This window comes from Octopus bimaculoides, chromosome Z (genome assembly GCF_046866305.1).
Source record: "Octopus bimaculoides isolate indiv1 chromosome Z, ASM4686630v1, whole genome shotgun sequence".
Classification (NCBI taxonomy): Eukaryota; Metazoa; Mollusca; class Cephalopoda; order Octopoda; family Octopodidae; genus Octopus; species Octopus bimaculoides.
Window position 1 is genome coordinate 1,327,313 of NC_142944.1, and position 23,066 is coordinate 1,350,378.

At 36.1% G+C, this 23,066-nt stretch overlaps 1 protein-coding gene across 2 annotated transcripts in view; it reads left to right on the forward strand.

Annotated features, from left to right (window-relative positions):
* Positions 1-23,066, forward strand: part of LOC106868853 (serine/threonine-protein kinase DCLK2) — a 196,816-nt gene that overhangs the window by 133,502 nt on the left and 40,248 nt on the right. For both annotated transcript variants that reach the window (XM_014914296.3, XM_014914295.3), the window contains exons 9-15: positions 358-477; positions 2,856-3,002; positions 4,236-4,369; positions 8,425-8,502; positions 10,961-11,057; positions 11,776-11,856; positions 14,077-14,175. In XM_014914296.3, the coding sequence (XP_014769782.1) occupies positions 358-477; positions 2,856-3,002; positions 4,236-4,369; positions 8,425-8,502; positions 10,961-11,057; positions 11,776-11,856; positions 14,077-14,175 (756 nt within the window). The remainder of the gene's footprint in view (positions 1-357; positions 478-2,855; positions 3,003-4,235; positions 4,370-8,424; positions 8,503-10,960; positions 11,058-11,775; positions 11,857-14,076; positions 14,176-23,066) is intronic.

The following is a 23,066-nucleotide window of genomic DNA, read 5'->3' on the forward strand; positions in this document are numbered from 1 at the left end:
CCAGCCCCCACCTCTCCATGCCCTCTAATGTTATCCAAGGGAAAGGCAAAGGCTGATACGTCTTGTATGTTATGAAAATGGGAATACTTTAGATAATGTAGTCATGGTTCTTTGTATGTAGGAATAATTTTGAGGATGGATATGTTTGAGAAACCTTTCTTCTCGTATTCTTGTGTGTGTGTGTGCATGCGTGTGCATGTGTATGTGTGTGTATGTGTATGTGTGTGTTTGTGTGTGTGTGTTTGTGTGTGTATGTGTGCTTGCGTGTGTGTAAGTGAGAAAGAGAGAGAGAGAGAGAAAGAGAAAGAGAGAGAGAGAGTGTGCATTTTCTTATGTGTTTTATGTATTTTGCAATAGGTTCAAATGATTGAAAATGAAGTCTCCATTCTAAGAAAAGCAAAACATCCAAACATCATCCGTCTTATTGAAGAATTTGATTCACCTGATCAACTATTTCTCGTCATGGAATTGGTAAAAGTAAGTAAAAACTCTTTGCCAAAGTTGTAACACAATTGTAATAGTCTTTGAATTCACCATTCTCAATGTCTCAAAACACTTATAAAATTAATCTTAGAAACATTCATTATTTATCATTAATTTGTTTTTATAACTCTTTGCAACTTACTTTAAGACTATCTTTAAGAAGAAAAAAAACATTCTATTGTGTTGAATCGGAAGTTTTTCAATATTTTGTGAAACTTATTTGCTTTATTCATCAAATTACAACAAAAAGAGCTTAACATTCAAAGAGAGGCTATCGTATTGCCCAGTCTGGAGCCACCTTTCTGCCATTTCTTTGATTCCACACTGATATCAGTCTTTGTCTTTGAAGGTAAAGAATTCCTTCTCTGAGGTTTCCACCTCTTTTCCGTTGATGAAGTCTTGTGAGAGCAGAAAGTGAAACAAGGATCAGAACAAATAATCCAAAGGAGATATTTCTCTGCATTCCTAATGTGCATAAGCAGTGGTTAAGTAAGGGCCAGCTTTTGGAACCTGTTGCCAAACATGGGCATTTCAAACACAAGGTGATACTTAGCATCTGGAGGAATTATGAGGGGATAATTTACTATGAGTTCATTCCAGACAGTCGAACCATGGATGCCATCCTGTACTCTGAACAGTTGGAATGGATGTATGCCATTGTGTGGTAAAAATACCCAGCATTGGTTAACAGAAAGCGAGGTCTTCAGCAACACAATACTTCATACCACTAGAATGGCCTGGAGTAAACTGCAGGAACTCAAGAGAATCAAATGGATACAACACTCAATCTGTAGCTCCCTCAGATTATTACCGGCTCCAATCCATGGCTCACTTCCTGTGCTTACTACACTTTGTCAATCAAGACAAGGTGGAAGCTACAATGACAGAGTTCTTTACCTCAAAGAACTTGTATCAGTATGGGATCCAAGAACTGGCAGAAAGGTGGCTTCAGATGATGCAACACAATAGCCTCTACTCTGAATGTTATGTTGCTTTTATTGTAACTTGAGGAGAATAAACCAAATTAGTTACCAAGATATTCTAAAAACCTTTGATTCAACGCAATAAATCATTACCATGGGAACTATGAAGTCTATATTGGTAAAGGAAGGATGCTGTCAACTATTTTGTTATTCTTGTCTTGTCCATTTCCTTCAAAAGTACTCACTGGTTGATAGTGAAGTATTTCTGTTGTCACAAGCTGAGCGTTTTGTGAGTTTGTGTATGTACGTCTGAGAGGGGGGGGGGGAGAAGAGGGAGAGAAGGAGAGAAAGAGAAGGAAACAGAGGAGAGAAAGTGTGTCTGTGCATGTGAGGGAGAGAGTGTATGTGCATGTGTGAGTATGTGTGTGTGTGTAGTGTATTTGTGTGTGTGTGTGTGTGTGTGTGTTTATGTGTGAGTGTGTGTAGGAAAAAATGAGGACGGATATTTTTTGAGAAACCTTTCTTATATTCTTGTGTGTGTGTGTGTGTGTGTATCTATATATGTATGTACATATGTTATATAAATTTATAATAGTGAAGTCAAACCAAATAATATTTTGAAAGCATTTAAATACATGCACGTGCACACACACACGCACATGCACACACATACACAAACACATGCAAACAGTCTGACTCTGCTCCACATTTTTATGGGCTTAGGATATGTCTACCTCATCAAAATTTGAGAACAATTCAAAATGTATTAAAGATTATTAGCCAACATAACATGGTAGTCCTGGTTTAGGATGAATGTTGCTGTAATTTAGCCCCAGGAGACATTGTCTCCAGTTGGCTATATGATACGATTTGTGTCCTTATATTTTCGAACAAGGGAATCTAGCACCCCCACTCAGCTCAAAACAATATCTGTGTATTGCGATTTCTGGATTATTTCCCTTCGTTTTGAATGAGAATTTGGCAGCGCCACCTCTAGCCGAACAATTATTCTGTGCTGATGAAGGGAAATAACCCGGAAATCACGATACAGTTATTATATTTGGCTAGAAGAGTGTGCCGCCCAGGGTGGCCGTTCCATTTGCCTCCCCGGGACCTCACAAAAAGCACATATTGCCTACAGCAGACCCAGAAGTGCTGCCCTTTTAAAAGTGCCGCTCAGGGCAGACTGCCCTTACTGCACCCCTCTAGCTACACTAGTGCCCTGTTGTTGTTCTTTTTAATGTTACATATTTCTTGCTGCTGTTTTTGATACCAAGATTACATTTCCAATTGATCTATCAATATTCTCTTCCTTTTTGATGTTGTTGCCATTGTTATTCTAGCCTCATTCTCTCATTAAGTTAATTTTGGGAGTTTTTTATTGTCTTTATTGTTGTTGTTGTTGTTGTTATCTATCTAAACTCCACTTTTTCACTTTCTTCTTTAAAGGGAGGGGACCTGTTTGAATTAATAACTACTGCAACAAAATACACCGAGAGAACTGCTAGCAGAATGACACACAACCTCCTCAGTGCACTAGCTTACCTGCATGCAGCTGGAATTGTCCACAGAGATGTAAAACCAGAGAATCTATTGGTAAATATAAATACATACATGATGGCTATCCGTCATGACTGAGGAAAACCATCGCTTATCATTAACACCATTGCACACTCAGAATTATACTCTTCACACTTGTTGTGTCTCCACTGATGACAAATGATTCCAGCTCTTGATAGACATACAAGATCACAAATATTGCAGATCAAGCTTCCTTCATTCAATACACTAGTGGTGCATTTTCAAGCAGATTGATTAAATTCTGCATGAAAAATGCATGTTTTTTCCAAAATACTTACTTCTTCCTTTATTTGTTCCTTCCATATGTAGCAATGATAAGCATTGCTTTCCCATTTGACTTCCCATATTTTACATATTCTATATAGCATGTGGTAAATATTTAGTTGGTCATCCAGTTGAATTCTCAGGGATCATATCTCTGCATCCTGCAGGACATTCATGCTATGTATCAGCCTGGATAAATCTGTTCTAATGTTCCATTCTGTGCCAGGAAACCTACATGTGAAACCATCTTTCTTGAAACAACAGTACTGAAAGCCTACCTGGGCATCACACTCAACCATTCTTGATCCTTGGATTATGAAATATCTTTAAGGCTTCAGAAGGGAATTGATTCCTTCAAGGATTTTCGGTCTTGTATCTGACCCCAACATGTCATCACAAGACAAACAAAAGTTGCTGTGTAATGTATGTGCTGACATCTCTCCTTTACTCATGTAAGACATGAACTCTTTAAAAGCATCATGTAAGGAACCTTGAACACTTCCATTCACGTTGCTTCAGTCCACTCAGCTGACAAAAATGTGTAATGTTGCAATGGACCAACGTCCCATCCAGGTGGGGAATATATATGCAAGGAAACCAAGAAACTAGCCCTTCCCAAGTCATACTGACTCGGGAAAGGTCTTTGCTTTACTTCTATACTACGGATCTGGAAGATTGAATGGTAAAATTGACCTTGGCAAGACTTTTCAAAGCAAAGAAAAATCAGAAAGAATACTATAAGCCATCCTTTTCAGTGCTTTAACAACTCCACCAGTATATCACTTAGTAATGTATGTAGGTTTCATATAAAAGACTAAGCCATTTTGTATTTCATGATTCCAGCACCAACGATTTTCCTACTTTTTTATGAAAGATTAATTCCTCATTGGAATATTCCTTAGAATGATTATTTATTCCTGCCAAGATCTTCAAATTATAAAAGCAAAAAAGCCATCTTGTGATTTCATTTTATTCTTTTTTTAGGTCTGCGAGATGAATGATGGAACAAAAGCACTGAAACTTGGAGATTTCGGATTAGCAACCGATGCAAAACAACCATTGTTTGTTGTTTGTGGAACACCAACTTATGTGGCTCCGGACATTCTGTCAGAAAAAGGGTAAGTGTTTATATTGTTACTTGGTTGTTGTCATAGAGGTAGTTGTTGCTTTTGTTGTGTTGCTAAATGAAAATGTATTCCTTGGGATGCATGGAGAAGTGACTGACAATGTCTGAAAATAATCAACTGAGGGTTTTATTACCTCACATAAGAGTTTTGAATGTGTTTGTCTTTTACAAATACTAACAGAAATAATTACATACTGGGAGAGACATTCTGCTTGGAATTTTAGAGATACCCTGCAACTTTTTGTTTCAAGAGCCCATCCCTTCAATCAAAATTCATAATCTTTGCACCTTTTATTCATAGCTATATTTTACTTTATTCCATCTGAAGTTCAATATTTCACATTATCCTAAAGAACATCTTTAAAAGTACAAGTTAAATTTATTTAGGTTTATTTAAAACTTCCAGATATGAATAAAAAAGCATTTTTATAATCCAGGCAACTTTCAAAGACAAACACGGTGCACTTTTCACTTTGTGAAATCATTGATCAGTTCTGAATAATCAAGCTGAGAGCTAAGTTCGTGTTCAATAGATATCATAGACAATCCACAGAGTCTGGTTCACGTTTGTGGCACAATGTAATATTTTTACAAGAACTTTTACTGGTACAATGTATTACCATTCTATTTTTTAAAATTTTCAGTTAACATAAATAATTTAATTCTTGTTCAAAATCTTAACCAAAATAAGTAGATGACTCATCTATGTACTTTGATCTTAACATGGGGCCTCTCAACCACAGAGTACATGTACTGTAATGTATGTAGGTTTCATGTAAAAGACTCAGCCATCTTGTATTTCATGATTCCAGCACCAACGATTTTCCTGTTGCTAAGCCCCTGCAACCACAAGGGTTGCAGGGGCTTAGCAACAGCCCTGAGTTTATGGCTAGTTGACTGATATAGCAATCTGTGGCTGGTCCGTCACAACTGGGAAATAATTGCACTATATTTGTGGTGATGCAGACTCATGTCTACTGACTGCCATCTGTCTTAATCAGCTGGATGTGATGATGAGAACAGAGACATCAGGTAACTGCCTCAACCTTTCGTGATTGCAGCCAAAAAGCAACTTTTTATAGGGCACAAGGACAAAATTCTGGATGGTTGAATCACATGATGACTTGACACTGATTGGTTACTTAATAAACCAATGACATGAATTTACTGTGGTTTGATCGGTTATTTAGCAATTCAGTTTCAAATCACTGCTACAACATCATGTAGTTTCCAAAAATAAACTGAAGATTAATTATTTCCAAGACTATGAGAATCAAGAAGTCATTGGAAGATTAATGCTTGATTCTGGTTTTAAGCAAAAGAATGACAAGACTTGGCTGTGTGGTTAAAAAACTCACTTTGCAGTCAAGCAGTTTCAGGTTCAGTCACAGTCTGTGGCACCTTGGGAAAGTGTCTTCTACTATAGCCCTGGGCCGACCAGATGCCTTCTGAGTGGATTTGGTAGACGGAAACTGTATGGAAGACCACTGTGTGTATGTGTATATCCCACCACTTGACAACTGGTGTTGGTTTGTTTACATAATTTAGCAGTTTGGCAAAAGATATCAATAGAATAAGTACCAAACTTTAAAAAAAACTAATCCCTTCAAAGTGATCTGATTGACTAATCCTAATCCCTTCAGGGTGGTGACCCAGCATGTTCATAGTACAATGACTGAAACAAGTAAAAGATACATAATTTTGATTACTGTGGCTAAACTCCAATACCATCTGCAATACCATCTCTCTCTATCTCTCTCTCTATCTCTCTCTCTATCTCTCTCTCTCTCTCTCTCTAAATCTCTCCCACCTTCCTTTCCTTCCTTGTCCTATTAGGGAGGCCAAGTTTCTCTTCTAAGACAACTCTCCCTGTCCCTCTAACACAGCCACTTCCTTCGCTTCGCATTCCTCTATCCGAAAAGAGGTTTTTGTTTTGTAAGTTACTTGGCAATCCCACTGGTGTTGATGCCATGTAAAAAAACACCCAGTCCACACTCTGTTAAGTGGTTGGCATTAGGAAGAACATCCAGACATAGAAACCATGCCAAAAACAGACAAATGGAGCCTGATGCAGCCCTCCAGCCTTTCCAGCTCCTGTCAAATTGCCCAACCTATGTCAGCATGGAAAATTGATGATGATGATCCATTATAAGTAATCTATGAACCAGTTGATTCGGCTGGCAATGACAACTAGATTAATTGAAGAGAGAATGAGTAAGCAAGTGGGAAGGATTCCTGACAAGAAAGCATATTCCAAGACAGGTATTACATTGTATCCCCAGCCAATATCCCAAGGGCTTCCGTGGTTTCACAAGTGATCATGGGCCTGCACATGGAAAGTTCCTCCTGGGTTAAGTTATCTTTTTTAAGGAAAACCAAAAGTTCTCCATGCCTATAAGTATTCCTGCCTGCCATGAATATTGCCCAAGGAAATGGCAGTTTGGTAGCAGTGTGGTCACAAGCGATGCTATCAGAACTCAAAGGTCTGTAAATGATAGCAAAGCAACCTCTCTAATGCTCTCAACTCATATTGTATTTTATCAATGTCAAAGTTGACCTCAGCAGGATTTGAACCCAGACTAAAGAAACTGGAATAAACACCACAATACATTCTTAACCAATATTGTAACAATTTTGCTAATTTTATGGCTCATACATTTAATTTTCAAATGGTTCACTTAACTGTAAATATGTAGCACAAATTAGGAACAGATTTCTATCCTAAAGAATTTATGAATTGCTTTCAAAACTTTGGCACAATGCCAGCAAATACAGAGGAGGGTGTAAGTCAGTTACATCGACTCCAGCGTGCAACTTGGTACTTATTTTATCAACCTCCAAAAGAATGAAAAGTAAAATCGACCACGACAGGATTTGAACTCAGAACGTAAAGACGAGCACAGTTTATGACACCAATTAATTGAGAGGTATTTTTTTTATTTGTTGTGTGATTGATTCAACACTCTCTGAGACCCTGCTGTAGGTATTAGGGTTTCACTCCAGTGTGATCTTTTTTATAACAACCATTCATAATGCAAAGAATAATTCTTTGGTGGTACCATTCACAGCGTTTTCATATCTGGCCTTCAGTGGCTCCATGCAATGCACAAAGTTGATGATGAATCAGTATAGAATTAGGTGTCCACAAGTAAAATAATTGACCTTTAACACACTGTAGGTGCAGTATGTCACTGTATGAATTTTTAACCTTGCAGTAACAGGAAGGTGGCAGGGGAGACAATTCTAGAGAAAATGCAATGTGTTAAAGGTTAAATACATACAGTGGGATATAGGGTCACTTCAAGAGCAACAGAACCATGAAACACAACTAGGTGCTATACTACCTTGTCTATCCTATGATAAGGCTGTTTCTAATTCTGGAACATGGTCACAAATGGCCCATTATTATTCTCCTATATTGTGGGCGGGGTAGGGGCTGTGATTCTGTTCATTGGTTTGGAAAACTATTAACAATTAATTATTAGCGATGGAATGCATGAACACGTGCACACACACACACACACACACACACACTCACTCACACACACTCATACTCAGACGCACACACTCACACGCACACACACACACTCACACACACAAGCACATACACAAGCACACACACACACACGCACACACACACACACACACACACACACACACACACACACACACACACAACAGAGTAAACACCCAAACGTGTATACTAATGTAAAACATATATTCACCACTGAAATACAAATTATTAATTAGTACAAACATACATATATACACACATCAACCACCAAGTCAGATAACCACAAACTCTCAGCATCTGTTCTAAACATGAAAGATGAAAGGTATTCTGACGAAGTTTCAATTTTGAAAATAAAGGGACATAAATGCATGTCATAAGGAATTTTTTGCTAGGTGTTCTCCCTTTAACTCGAAAAGACCCTGTTTCTTGTATATTTAGTTCCATGTTTTTACATCTCCACAAATGAATTTATATTTACTTGTTGGTACATTAAAAAGCAAAAATAAAACCGAAAATTTTCCTTTTTAATCCAGGTACGGCCTAAAGGTGGATGTGTGGGCTGCAGGTGTAATCACATACATTTTACTTTGTGGATTTCCTCCATTTGTCAGGTCAGTTCCTTACACGCACGAATGCATATTAATGTTTTCCTTATGTAAAAATTATACATACATATATATATATATATATATATGTGTGTGTGTGTGTGTGTGTGTGTGTGTGGAAAAAATGTCAAGGTAGAAAATGCTAAAATAATTTTATCATAAAAAGCATTTCAGTACCGGTTTCAGTCATTGAGACTTTTTCAACTGTAAGTATGGAAAACAATTAAATTTTGGGAAAGTTAAAAGAAAAGGTTTTTTGAAAGAATATTTGCATAGTATTCAAATACAAGGGACATTTTCCTTGTTTCTGCCTGTCTCTGTCTCTCTTGTTTACTCTTGTGGGTTCGAGGTCATTGTGAATTCCTGGTAGGGAAGAAGAAGAAGAAGAAGAAGAAGAAGAAGAAGAAGAAGAAGAAGAAGAAGAAGGGAGAATAAGAAGGAATATAGGTAGTATGATAGCAGTAGGATGTTAAATGGTCAAGTGACCTAAAAGTGGCTTGGTATGGATTATAGCAGTGATTAGGACTGTTTTTTAATGAAATCTTGGGAATCTGTTGAGTGTATCATTTTTAATATTTGCGTGTGTGTTTGTGTTATTCTAAGGCTGTGGTGGATATGTCATTTGTTGTAGATGTGTTCAAAAGGGGTCTGTATTTTGTAATAAAGAGAGTCTCTTTACTAATTCGTTGGCTACAGGTTGTATCGTCCCTGAATTGGAAGAGGGAGAAAATTCTGAAGCTTGGATCTTTGTCATTGGCACAAATGTCTATGTGTTGGCTGAATGCTATTTCTCTGTTTTGGGGAAAGCAGCTTCACATGTGCTTTGGCAAACCTGATATACGCACTAACCTGCTCTGGGTATCAAGAGTAATACATAGGCCAAATAAAAAAACAGTGTATGTAAAAAGAATGGTTCTGCACAGATCCCAGATCAAAATTCCCCAAAACAGGAAAATAGCATTCAGCCAACACATCGATATTTGTGCCAATAACAAAAATCCAAGCTTCAGAATTTTTCCCCTCTTCTAATTCAGGGACGATACAACCGGTAGCCAGCGAATTAGCAAAGAGTTGTTCTTTATCACAAAATACAGACCCCTTTTGAATGCATCTACAACAAATGACATATCCACCACAGCCTTAGAATAACACAAACACATATGCAAATATTAAAAATAATACACTCAAAAGATTCCCAAGAATTCATTAATTCATACTACCTACATTCCTTCTTATTCTCCCTTCTCTTTCTCCTTCTACTTTGTCTTCTTCCTCTCCACCACCTCCTTCCTAACTTTACCACTATTGCTGTTTCAAATAACACCTATGCAAATTTTATAAACAAAACATTCAAAAGAGATGTCTCAAGAATTCAATCACTACTACTATCCACAATGGGACACTTTCAGGGCACTTGACCATTTAACATACTACTATCATGGCACTTCCCTACATTCTTCTTCTTCTTCCCTACCAAGAATTCACAACGACCTCCCTTGAACCCACAAAAGTTAAGAGACAAGAGAGACAGAGACAAGCAGAAACAAGGAAAATGCCCCTTGTATTTGAATTCTATGTAAATATTCTTTTAAAAAAACTTTTCTTTTAAGTTTTCCAAAATTTCATTGTTTTCCATACTTAGTTGAAAAAATCTCAATGACCGAAGCCGGTACTGAAATGTTTTTTATAAAATTATTTTAGCATTTTCTACCTTGACTTTTTTTCCATATATATCAACTCGTGTGTTCCTTTTCAACCTTCTACACATATATATATATTCATACGTACACGTCTACCTCTGTTCATTCCCTCTACGTCATAGAATTCCTCCTCCCTCTCCTTGCCGTCTGTTCTTGTTCTTCTTCCTCTCATCCTCTTACCATTTAAATCTCTAGCTCTACTATATCAATTACTTTTGCCAGCTTTCTCTTGAAACTGAACCAAGCTAAGCATTTTCCTAGGGTGCATAATTATATCTATATCCTTATTACTAATGTCAGTAAATTTCCTATTAAACATAATCACCTTAATGAATAACCCTTCCGATATAGACAGATAAAAAAAAACAACTAGATTAAATTGGGTGAAGCTTACCCTGACTCTGCTCTACAACAACCCCAGTTTTCAACTGGTATTTATTTTATCAATCCCAACAGGATGACAAGCAAAGTTAATTTTGGTGGAATTTGAATAGAATGTGGAGATGGATGAAATGTAGCTAAGCATTTTGTCTGGCATGCTAACGATTCTGCCAACTCACCACCTGAAATTTGAGAAGAATAATATTGTAAAGACTCTTGTTTCCCTTTTTTTATATACTTCATATTTACAGAAATTCTCCAAGTAAGAAATATTAGAGGAGAAACATAATGAAAGAGTTCTTACGAGATAAGAAAATGTACAAATTTGCAAACGATATTCATAACTGAATTATGGCCTTTAATGTTGAAATTTCTCTTTTTAGTCCAAGCAACAACCAAGAAGAATTATTTGACAAGATCCTAAGTGGAAAATTTGAATTCATTTCACCATTCTGGGATGAAGTTTCAAGTTCAGCCAAGGTAAGGCACATGTATACACATATATTTTAACATTAACACATATCACAGTGAAGGCACATGGCTCAATGGTTAGAGCATCAGGCTCACAATCATGAGGTTGTGAGTTCAATTCCCATGAATGGTTAGTGTCTTCTGGCTTAAAGGGTTTATCATAGCAGCCCAAGATCAACAAGGAATTACCAGGCCAACATATCAGTAGCCCAACTTGTACAAATGCAAAGTAAAAGTCAAACATATAATAATAATAATAATCCTTTCTACTATAGGCACAAGGCTTGAAATTGGGAGAGGGGACCCCAGTGTTGCACTGGTACTTATTTTAACGACTCTGAAAGGATGAAAGGCAAAGTCATCCTTGGCGGAATTTGAACACAGAACATAGTGGAAGGCGAAATACCTCTAAGCATTTCGCCCGGCATGCAAATGATTCTGCCAGCTCACCACCTTAATAGTAATAATAATAATAATGGCAGTGATAACAATGGTAATGATAATGATGATTACTTTTGTTTGCCCCCAGGGTGACAAATACAGGGACAATAGTAAGACATAGGAAAAGTGTGAGGATTTATATAGAATGGAATGTTAAAAACATAAATATAAATTTTAAAAATGCTAGTATACTTGATATACATTAATATTGCATGTGTAATAATTATAATAACGAATATTTGTGTATGATTTGAAACATTTTCTTTTTTTATTCTTTTTTATACAGGACTTGATTGAACACATGCTGCAGGTGGATCCAGAAATGAGGTACTCTGCTGCTGAGGTTCTGGACCATCCTTGGGTTGCTGTAAGTTTATTTAGAACCTTTTTGAAATACAGCATTCTGTGTTAAGAGAGAGAGAGGGAGAGGGAGAGAGAGAGAGAGAGAGAGAGAGAGAGATAGAGAGAGAGAGAGTCAGATGTGGGGAGATAGAGTCACAGAGGCAGATAGACAGGTAGATAGTGACAGACAGTGGCAGACAGACAAAGACAGATGGACAAAGACAGGCAGACAGAGAAAGAAAATTGAAAGGGAGAGAGAGAGGAAAAGAGAGGTAAAGGAGGGGAAGGCAAACGGGGAGAATGAAATAAAATTAATAAATGCAAGAATGGTAATGTTGTTAAGAAGTTCACTTCACAACAGTGTGGAGAGGGGAGGCTGGTATGCATGGGTGACTGCTGGTCTTCCAGGAAAACAATCTTGCCCGGACTTGTGCCTGGGAGGAGAACTTTCTAGATGTAATCCCATGCTCATTCATGACCCAAAAGGGTCTTTGCACATATATATAAATATATATGTATGTGTATGTGTGTGTATATATGTATCTATGTATATGTACAAACAGGCACACACACATATATAAACACATGTACACATACATGCAATGGGTTTCTGTGAAATTTCCATCTACTAAATTTTACTTGGAAGACATTGGTCAGCCTGAGGTTATAGTAGAAGGCAATCCTTCAACTCACCCCAGTTGCCATGCAGAGTGTTCAAACACAAAACCTATGTAACTGCAAAGCACACTACTTAACCACAGAGTTTTGTCTGACAAAATGTGAAATGGATTAGCTTTTACATTGATTTTTACCGAAATCTTCAAGAATATACAAAGTCTGATCAAAAAACAAAATCAGGACTGGTGCTATAGGAAGCAGGTTAGCGATGCAGAATTGAGCCTCGCTTGAAGTAGTTCCCTTCTGAAGTCACACACTTTATCCAAGATTGTTTCCATTTATGAAAACATTCTTGGGACTCCTTTTTTCCTTTTTTTGGGGGGTGGGGGAAGATAGTGAACAACTGTCTCATTGCATTCTCTTGGATTTCCTTGACATCTTGTTGGTGTTCTTTCACAGCAAAGACTGAGCCTTGGTTTCAGGATCATAACCATTCACCCATGACCTGTTATCATTTTCAAAGTGTTTTCATCTTGCTCAACACAATCAAGAAGATTCTGCACGGCTGAAACCTGATCTTCTTTTTGAAACGACCAAACTCTACACACTTTACTGCTATAAACAATAGAAATGAGTGACACCGTTACAACTTATTGAGTGCATAGGAAACAGAGTTCAAGATCAATCTGTGACAAGCAGCTTCCTTCTCTGTACTTTAGCTCTGTTACCATAGTAACGATCCAGATTCATTTTGATCAGATCTCATAAAGAAGAGAAATAAGGAAGTTTGGTGGTGGGGATGGGGGTAAAAAGTAAAAGGAATAATGCCAGCTCTTTTGAAACGATGAGAATAATGTAAATTCTTGTGTTCTCTTGAAGTTATACAGTGGTGGCTCCTAGATAAAATTAGTAGGGATGCTGCTTCAGAAAAAGTTTAATCGTTTCAATACTGTGTAAAAGGAAACAAACATATAAAAAGAAAGTTTATACATAAACTTGATCGGTTCATGTTTTATCCTCTGCCAGATACTGTGTTTGATTTGTTCACTGAACACCACCGCAAATCCCCCTTGTTTTTCAAAAATTCCCCCTAAATCACAAAATAAGGGGGGAAAATCTGCCTTATTTTTCGAATCCTGGCAGCAACATTGTAGCTGGAAGCAGGATAATAATCTAATTCTACACTTTATCACGTTCATGAATATAAACACGTTTTTAAACACAACACATGCAGAGTCAAAAGAAACACTACCTTTCACCAACTCACTCAGGTCGGCACTGCATGAACCACAGTGCTCTTTCTCTCTGATGTGCAGCTTCCTGTCTCGGACATGTGAGCATGCACACAACAGCCAAACACGGTGTCGCACAGTTCTATAGAAGGATGTTTGTATTTTTTTCGTAAACTAGGGGAAGACTACTGATATTAGGCTTAAGGATTATATAATGTACAAGTATAAAAATAGAATTAAAGGAAAAAAGGACTCATTATATGAAAGGTTATCAATAATATCAAGTGGAAATAGGGGGAGCTGCAGTTTCGCAGTGCCTATACATGAGCTACCACTGGAGTAATATGATTTGCTATGAAAACATGTTAATACTTTTCTTTTCTCTTATTTTCCAGAATGATACTGCAAAAGATGACAAGTTACATGTGGCCAGGGAACTGAACCAATATTTCACACGTACCAAAAAACCAAAAGGTGGCCTGGCAGTTATTGCAGTAAGTGAAAAATTCTTCAAATAATATGAAAAGACAAATTTCTTTTTAAATATTTTAAAATTTTGAGATTGGAGTTTGAAACTGCGTTTCTTTCATAGTACCATAATTTTTGGATATGTCTGAATGAATAAGGAATGGAATTATCAGCAGAACAATCTGTAGATTGTATTCTGTTACTGTATCAATTTCATGCCTACTAAAAGCAAAGGAACAAATCTTTTGTCCCAGGTGGGGGTGGGGAGGAAGACATATTGTGTAAAGGTAGCTGGAGAAGAAGTGATGAGGGTGAGAATTGGGTGGTGGAAATGATATTATTAGATTGGGTAATGAATAAGTGATGCCTTGGGCTGCAGTAAATAGGAAACTGATTCATGAGATAAGGGCCAAACAGCTGAGATATCTTGGTTATGTGATGAGGAAAGAAGGCCTGGAGAATTTAGAGATGACTGGAAAGATTGAAAGGGAAAGAAGCAGAGGAAGAAGAAAGATGACATGGATGTCAAGCTTGATGAAATCTTTGGAAGGAAAAGGCATCAAACATCAGGAAGAGGATTCAGAAAATAAAGAAAAGAGAATTGTGGAAGGACATGACTGAATATGCCCAACACTCTGGACATCTAAAAGAAAAGAAAGAAAAACACTGATAGGGGTGACCAGTTGCTAGTTTAGTGGAACTTGGCTGAGAAATACAAAGAGGAAACTCATTGTGTCTATGACTCTTTGTGTGTGTGTGTGTGTGTGTGTGCTTGAGTGAGTGTGTAATATATATATATATATATATATATATATATATATATATATATATATATATATATATATATATATATATATACATATATATATATACAAATGTATATACATATATATATATATATACATGTATATATATGTATATATGTATATATATATATATATATATATATATATATATATATATATATATATATATATATATATATATATATATATATATATATATATATATATATATATATATATATATATATATATACACATGTATATATATGTATATAATGATAATAATATTAGGGATAAAAATCCAAATTTACAGGTAAAAACTCAATTAAATTCAATTTATCAAAAATTAAAATTAAATTAAGTTTCACAGTATAAAATATATAAATATATTATATAGATAAAAGAACTAAAGTTCATGAACTCATCTATGAACTCATATAATCAAATCGATTATATTTTATTTTCTATTTGAAAACTTGGTTATGAAACACGTGTAGTCGTTTTATTATTATTATTTTATGATTTTTACTTTGTATTTTATTATACTTCTTTTTAGTGTATTTACTTATTAATTTTTTCTATATGTGACTTTAGATTTTCATAGATGAGTTCATGAACCTTAGTTCTTTTCTCTAAATTATATATATATATATATTATCATCATCATCATTATTTAATGGCTGTTTTCCATGATGGCATGGGTTAGACAGTTTGGCTGGTGCTGGTCAGCCAAAGAGCTTTCCTAGGGTCTGTCTGTTTTGGTATGGTCTCTACAGCTGGACACCCGTCATAACACAAACCATTTTACAGATAGTACTGGGTGTTACTTCATGTCACTACAATGGGAGCTCTTATGTAACACCAGCATGAGAGTATCTTATGTGGCACCAACACAATTGCTTTGCATGTGGCACAGTCAAGAGTGCCAGCACAAGTGTTTCTTATGTGGTTCTGCATAACCACTAGACAAAGACCTCTCAGCTGAGAGAGAGTGAAAGGGAGACATGGCTATAAAGAACCTGCCTGTATGTATGGATGGTCACAGTTTTACTTAGTTTGACATGTCTTCTGAAGAATAGCAAGTCACCAGAGGCTCAGTTCCTTATCATCTCAGTGAGGCTCAATATCTGGAGATCCTTTCTTACCACCTCATCCAACATCTTCCTTGGTCCATCCCTACCACAGGTACCCTGCACAATTAGAGATCAGCACTTCTTTATGCAGCTGCCTTTGTCCATATGCATCATATGACCATATCAGTGTAATTTTCTCTCTTGCACACAACAGTTGATTCGCCCTTATACCTAGTTTTCCTCTTAAATCATTTACATCTTGCAGAATATGTTGGCTTCACTTCTTTCAAGCCTTTGCAAGTCCTTTATAATCAAAGCCCAGGTTTCACTGCCATGTAACATAGCTGTACATACACAGGCATCATACAATCTGCCTTTCTCTCTGAGGGAGAGGCCCTTAGTTACCAACAAAGCTAGAAGCTCTCTGAACTTTGCCCAGCCTGTTCTTATTCTAACAATTACACTTTCAGAACTTCCTCCTCCACTTCTAACTTGGTCACCTAAATAACGGAAACTATCAACTTCTTGTAAGGATCACCCTGGACATTTGAGGGAGTCTACCGTCTATACATTCTTAATGCTTATTGTACCAACACATTTGCCACACACAAAGATAATTTTCTCTCTTAACATTCTTATGATACCACTGCACTTCTTATGTGACCTTAGCTTGCACTGGGTACACCTTATGGAGTTTTTCCCAGCACCTTTCCAACATATTGAGCAGGACTGTCTCTCTGAAGGGATTTTGTGATTTGTCTGTTTTCCTACATACTAGGACTTTATGTGTGTGTGTGTGTGTGAGAGAGAGAGAGAGAGAGAGAGAGAGAGAGAGTGTGTGTGTGTGTATATATGTATATATATATATATATATATATATATATATATATATATATATATATATATATGTATATGTATTTATATGTATATATATGTATGTATATGTATATATGCATGTATGTATATATATATGTGTAAATATATGTTATATATATATATATGTATATATATATATGTGTATATATATACATATATATATACATACATATATACACATACATATATATATACATATATATATATATATATATATATATATATATATATATATGTATATATATCATCATCATCATCATCATCATCGTTTAACGTCCGCTTTCCATGCTAGCATGGGTTGGACGATTTGACTGAGGACTGGTGAAACCAGATGGCAACATCGGGCTCCAATCTAAATTTGGGAGAGTTTCTACAGCTGGATGCCCTTCCTAACGCCAACCACTCAGAGAGTGTAGTGGGTGCTTTTACGTGTCACCCGCACGAAAACGGCCACGCTCGAAATGGTGTCTTTTATGTGCCACCCGCACAAGCCAGTCCAGGGGCACTGGCAACGATCTCGCTCGAAAATCCTACAGGAGCCAGTCAGGCGGTACTGGCAACGGCCACGCTCAAAATGGTGCATCTCATGTGCCACCCGCACAAGAGCCAGTCCAGGGGCACTGGCAACGATCTTACTTGGCTTGCCAGGTCTTCTCACGCACAACATATATATATATACATATATATATATACATATATATACATATATATATATATATACATATATATATATATATATATATATATATATATATATATATATATATATATGTATATATATATATATATATATACATATATATATATATATATATATATATATATATATATATATATATATATATATATATATATATAATAATGATATTAGGGACAAAATCCAAAATTACAGGTAAAAACTCGATTAAAATCAATTTATAAAAAATTAAGATTAAATTGAGCTTTACAGATTAAATATATATTTTCATATATATTTTCATATATATATATATATATATATATATATATATATATAAAGTAGTTGTATACTGCCAACTTAACGTGACAGTCCCAATAAGGGAATATACTACTGCTATTTAGCCCTAGGAAGCCAGACCGCTTCCTATTAGGCCTTGATACATTTCCTGTGCCCTTATCCTTACGAGGGGGAGACAAACTCCTCCACCCAGCCTAGCCTGCATTCAGGGACATGTTTCTGAGTCTTTGCTCGTCATCAGCTTGATGTAGCACAACCAAGCTGATGACGAGCAAAGACTCAGAAACATGTCCCTGAATGCAGGCTGGGCTGGCTGGAGGAGTTTGTCTCCCCTTTGTATGGATAAGGGCACAGAAAGTGTGTCAAGACCTAATAGGAAGCCGTCTGGCTTCCTAGGGCTAAACAGCAGTAGTATATTCCCTTATTGGGACTGTCACGTTAAGTTGGCAGTATACAACAACTTTATCGCATCACTACTGTTTAAGTCTCTCTGAGAGATTTAGAAATTCATTATTTCTAATTTTTGTTACCAGTGGATAGTATCTCACTGAAATAGTATATCCTTACGAAGCTGAGACAGATTTCTTCAGCTAGCCCGCCATGCTACTTCAGGCTGATGACGAGCAAAGACTCAGAAACATGTCCCTGAATGCAGGCTGGGCTGGGTGCAGGAGTTTGTCTCCCCCTTGTAAGGATAAGGGTACAGGAAATGTGTCAAGGCCGACAGGAAGCGGTCCAGCTTCCTAGGGCTAAATAGCAGTAGTATATTCCCTTATTGGGACTGTCACGTTAAGTTGGCAGTATACAACTACTTTATCGCACCACTACTGCTTAAGTCTCTCTGAGAGATTTAGAAATGTATTATTTCTAATATATATTAATTGAAATGTACAGTGTTATTAATCCATTCCAGCTGATCTTATCAATCAGTTTTGCAGTGGGGGTTCAACAGAGTGTTAGATAACAGTCCAATTATCTAACCCTGTGCTCTTCAGAGATAGTCATTATGGAATGAAATATGGCAACTGCTCTCAATTGTTGGTATATATACGTGTATGTATGTATGCATGTATGTATGTATGTATGTGTGTATGTATGTATGTATGGTGATTAAATAATTTCCCATATTTACTTGAATATGGAAAATACTTATCTAGTGCACCTTCAAGTAAATATGGGAAATTGTTTTATCGCCATAGTATAAAGTTTTCATATTCAACCACTAGAAAACACTAGAATAAACCCCTGCTATAATCTCAGCCAGAAATTTAGCTGGGATTATAGTAGCATACAATAAACAGAGAATTAGGGAATATCTCACTCTATAAACAGGAATAGAATAGTGAAATACTGTGAAATTAACTCTAATGATAATCTTTCTGAAGGTTTTGATTTTCTAAGTAATTACACTTAGGTTATCACTTAGCTTTAACATTAATTGTAATAATAATAATCCCACTGTAATGCCTAGTTCTAAGAGGAGAACTAGTAGAAATTCTTAATTATAATAGCTTTTCATATATTATATAATAAGGTTAATTCTTCTAAAATTTTTACTACATTTAATAAATTGATAACTAATTGCTGTGACATAATATCTCTGTTTCTAATAACCATAGTGTAGAATTCTTATGTTTATTTTTTATTCTATAGTTATCCAGTGACGTCACCAATAATTGAATACAAAAATAGCCTTTTTTAGATTATATTTTTCTGTTTCTAATTGTTGTAATGTAGAATTTTTTACAGTTGTTTTTTATCATTTCATTACCCACTAATTAGATGAGTACAGCAATGTCGTAGATTAAAATCCCTCTATGTGTTCTTTTTGTAGACACTTGTGTACTGGCAATATTCCATATGTTCAATTTGAATTTCACTAATTTTGGATCACCTTGATAACATTGTGTTAGTATACATCTTCAGAAATATTAATCTTAATGATATTAAAGTTAATGATATTTTATATATATATTCAGTAGAAACAATTGTGGGCTTTATAAGGTGAAATCTATAATAAAGATATAATTTTCTCTATACGCATTTTTTTTTAATTAAATACTCTAAATTTCTCAAAATCTTGCCAAAGGATATTTGGATTTACCTGTCATGCATGAGGATTTACCTGGGTTATGTATTCTAATTACATTTATTGGTATCTGATTGCTGAACATTTAACCAAATTCTTTTAATACTGAATGCTTTATTTATATCTGCCAGGATATCTTTTTTATCCCTTTTTCCATTTAATTATATGTGTAAAATATATATTAATTGCTACAATATATATACATATACATCCATGTGTGTGTGTGTATATATATATATATATATATATATACACACATATATACACACACATATACATGTATATATACATACATATACACACACACACAAATATACAATACATATATATGAATATATATATATATAAATATATATATATATATATATATATATATATATATATATATATATATATATACATACATATATATACATATATATACACACATACATAAATATATATAGATATATATGCATACATAAATATACATACATACATATATATATATATATATATATATATATCAATTAGAAAATGGAGGATAATATGCTGAACCCAACGACTTCCAGTCAGTGTATCCCGTTGAATTCATTAACTTAATTCATAACTAAAGTGACAAAAAAAACCACAAAGTACAGGTGTTTATGACAAACCATGTTATATTGACAACTGGGTTTACAAATAAAAGTACATAAGAATATGTTCATTCTCTAATTCCTTATGTACTTTTATTTATAAACCCGGTTGTCAATATAACATGGTTTGTCATAAACACCTGTACTTTGTGGGGTTTTTTTGTCACTTTAGTTATGAATTAAGTTAATAAATTCAATGGGATACACTGTCTGCAAGTCGTTGGGTTCAGCATATTATCCTCCATTTTCTAATTGATATATAAATTTAGGGTAAAAAAAACCTTTTACCCGCTCCCATTTATTGCGCTTTGTATAACACTAGTGTAACAATAATTGGGTACCCTCCCAGCAGTATATTGGATAGATACTATCCCTTAGTGGGTTGAATCCTCAACCCCTAACTCTCTCGCATTATATATATGTATATAGTTGAAATTTATAGAAAAACAAAAGACGAAGGTAGGTGTATGAACAACAAACAATTGTATTAGTTTGACGTTTAGGAAAAATGAATAAGTCTTTTATGTTTTGAGCCTATGCTCTTCAACAGAAAGAAAATAAAGAGAAAATAAGAGAGAGAATTAAAAAAGCTTGTAGAGTTCAGTGGTTCAACATACCAAGGTAGACTGTATGACACATGTGTACGAACAGCCATGCTACATGGCAGTGAAACATGGGCCATGATTGCTGAGGACATGTGTAAGCTCGCAAGAAACGAAGCCAGTATGCTCTGATGGATGTGTAATGTCAGTGTGCATACTCGACAGAGTGTAAGTGCCTTGAGAGAAAAATTAGACATAAGAAGCATCAGTTGTGGTGTGCAAGAGAGATGATTGTGCTGGTATGGTCATGTGGTGAGAATGGACGAGGATAGCTGTGTGAAAAAGTGCCACACCCTAGAAGTTGAGGGAACCTGTGGAAGAGGTAGACCCAGGAAGACATGGGACGAGGTGGTGAAGCACGACCTTCAAACTTTAGGCCTCACCAAGGCAATGACTAGTGACCGGGACCTTTGGAAATATGCAGTACGTGAGAAGACCCGGCAAGCCAAGTGAGAGCATAATCTGTGGCCTCTGCCAGAAGTGTAGCCAGCTCACTTATCTGGATCTTTATTTCATTGGACACTAAACTCTGCTTGCGAAGACCTGTTGGGGCAAGTGAAATTGAAATCGAACCAAATTCAATGACTGGCACCAGTGCCAGTGGAGCACTAACAGCACCATCCTAGTGTGATCATTGCCAGAGCAGCTGTCTGGCTTCCGTGCCGGCGGTACGTAAAAAGCACCATTTGAGTATGATCGTTACTAGCGTCGCCTCACTGGTACTTGTGCCGGTGGCATGTGAAAAATCATTCGTGCGAGGTCGTTGTCAGTGCCGCTGGACTGGCTCCTGAGCAGGTGGCACATAAAAAACACCATCTGAGTGTGGCCATTGCCAGTACTGCCTGACTGGCCCTTGTACCAGTAAAAGCACCCATTACACTCTTGGAGTGGTTTGTGTTAGGAAGGGCATCCAATCTGTAGAGACTCTGCCAGATCAGACTGGAGCCTGGTGCAGCCATCTGGCTCACCAGTCCTCAATCAAATCGTTCAACCCATGCCAGCATGGAAAGTGGATGTTAAATGATGATGATGATTTATACATATATACGTATGTAGTAAAAATGGATACATAAGGGTGGAAAACCACAGGAATAATACCATATGTCCAACGCAAGATATAATATGTGTGTTCAATTATATCTTGCGTTGGACATATGGTATTATTCCTGTGGTTTTCCACCCTTATGTATCCATTTTTACTATAAGATGAATTTTAGCTCATGCTGAGCACTTCAACTCTAGCCCGTCTTTATGTATTGTTATATTAACAATACATAATTATACAAAAATTACATTTTATATACGTATGTATGTATGTATGTATGTATGTATATATGTATGTGCATATAAATACACATACACACACACACACATACATATATATATGTATGTATGTATGCCCCAGTAGGGGCATCAATTTTACTATGTTTGAATGATGGTAGGTTGTAGGAGAACAACTGATGTGGCATGTCTGTTATCAAGCAATCACTGAAACCTTCTTTTCAGGTGCCAAATTCCATCACTCCTTCCCGTGTTTCCTCCCATGTCCCTTTCCCAGTTTTCAGAGTTGACACTGTCAATGTAGGCGCATTCAAAGGTAGGTCTAGTGAGATTGTTAAGATGCTTGAACGGAGGCATGTCGATGTATGCAGCATCCAAGAGGTAAGGTGGACAGGAGCTTCAGCCAGGTTCCTCACAAACAAGACACATAGGTATAAATTTTTCTGGGAAGGTAACAGTGACAATGTGGGTGATCTGGGCCTACTTCTTGCAGAGAAATGGGTTGATAAGGTCATAGAGGTAGTGATGGTGTGCGATAAAGTGCTTAAGGTCAGGCTAGTCTTGCAGAATAGTTTAGCAACAATTATATCTGCTTATGCTCCACAAGTGGGCCTACCA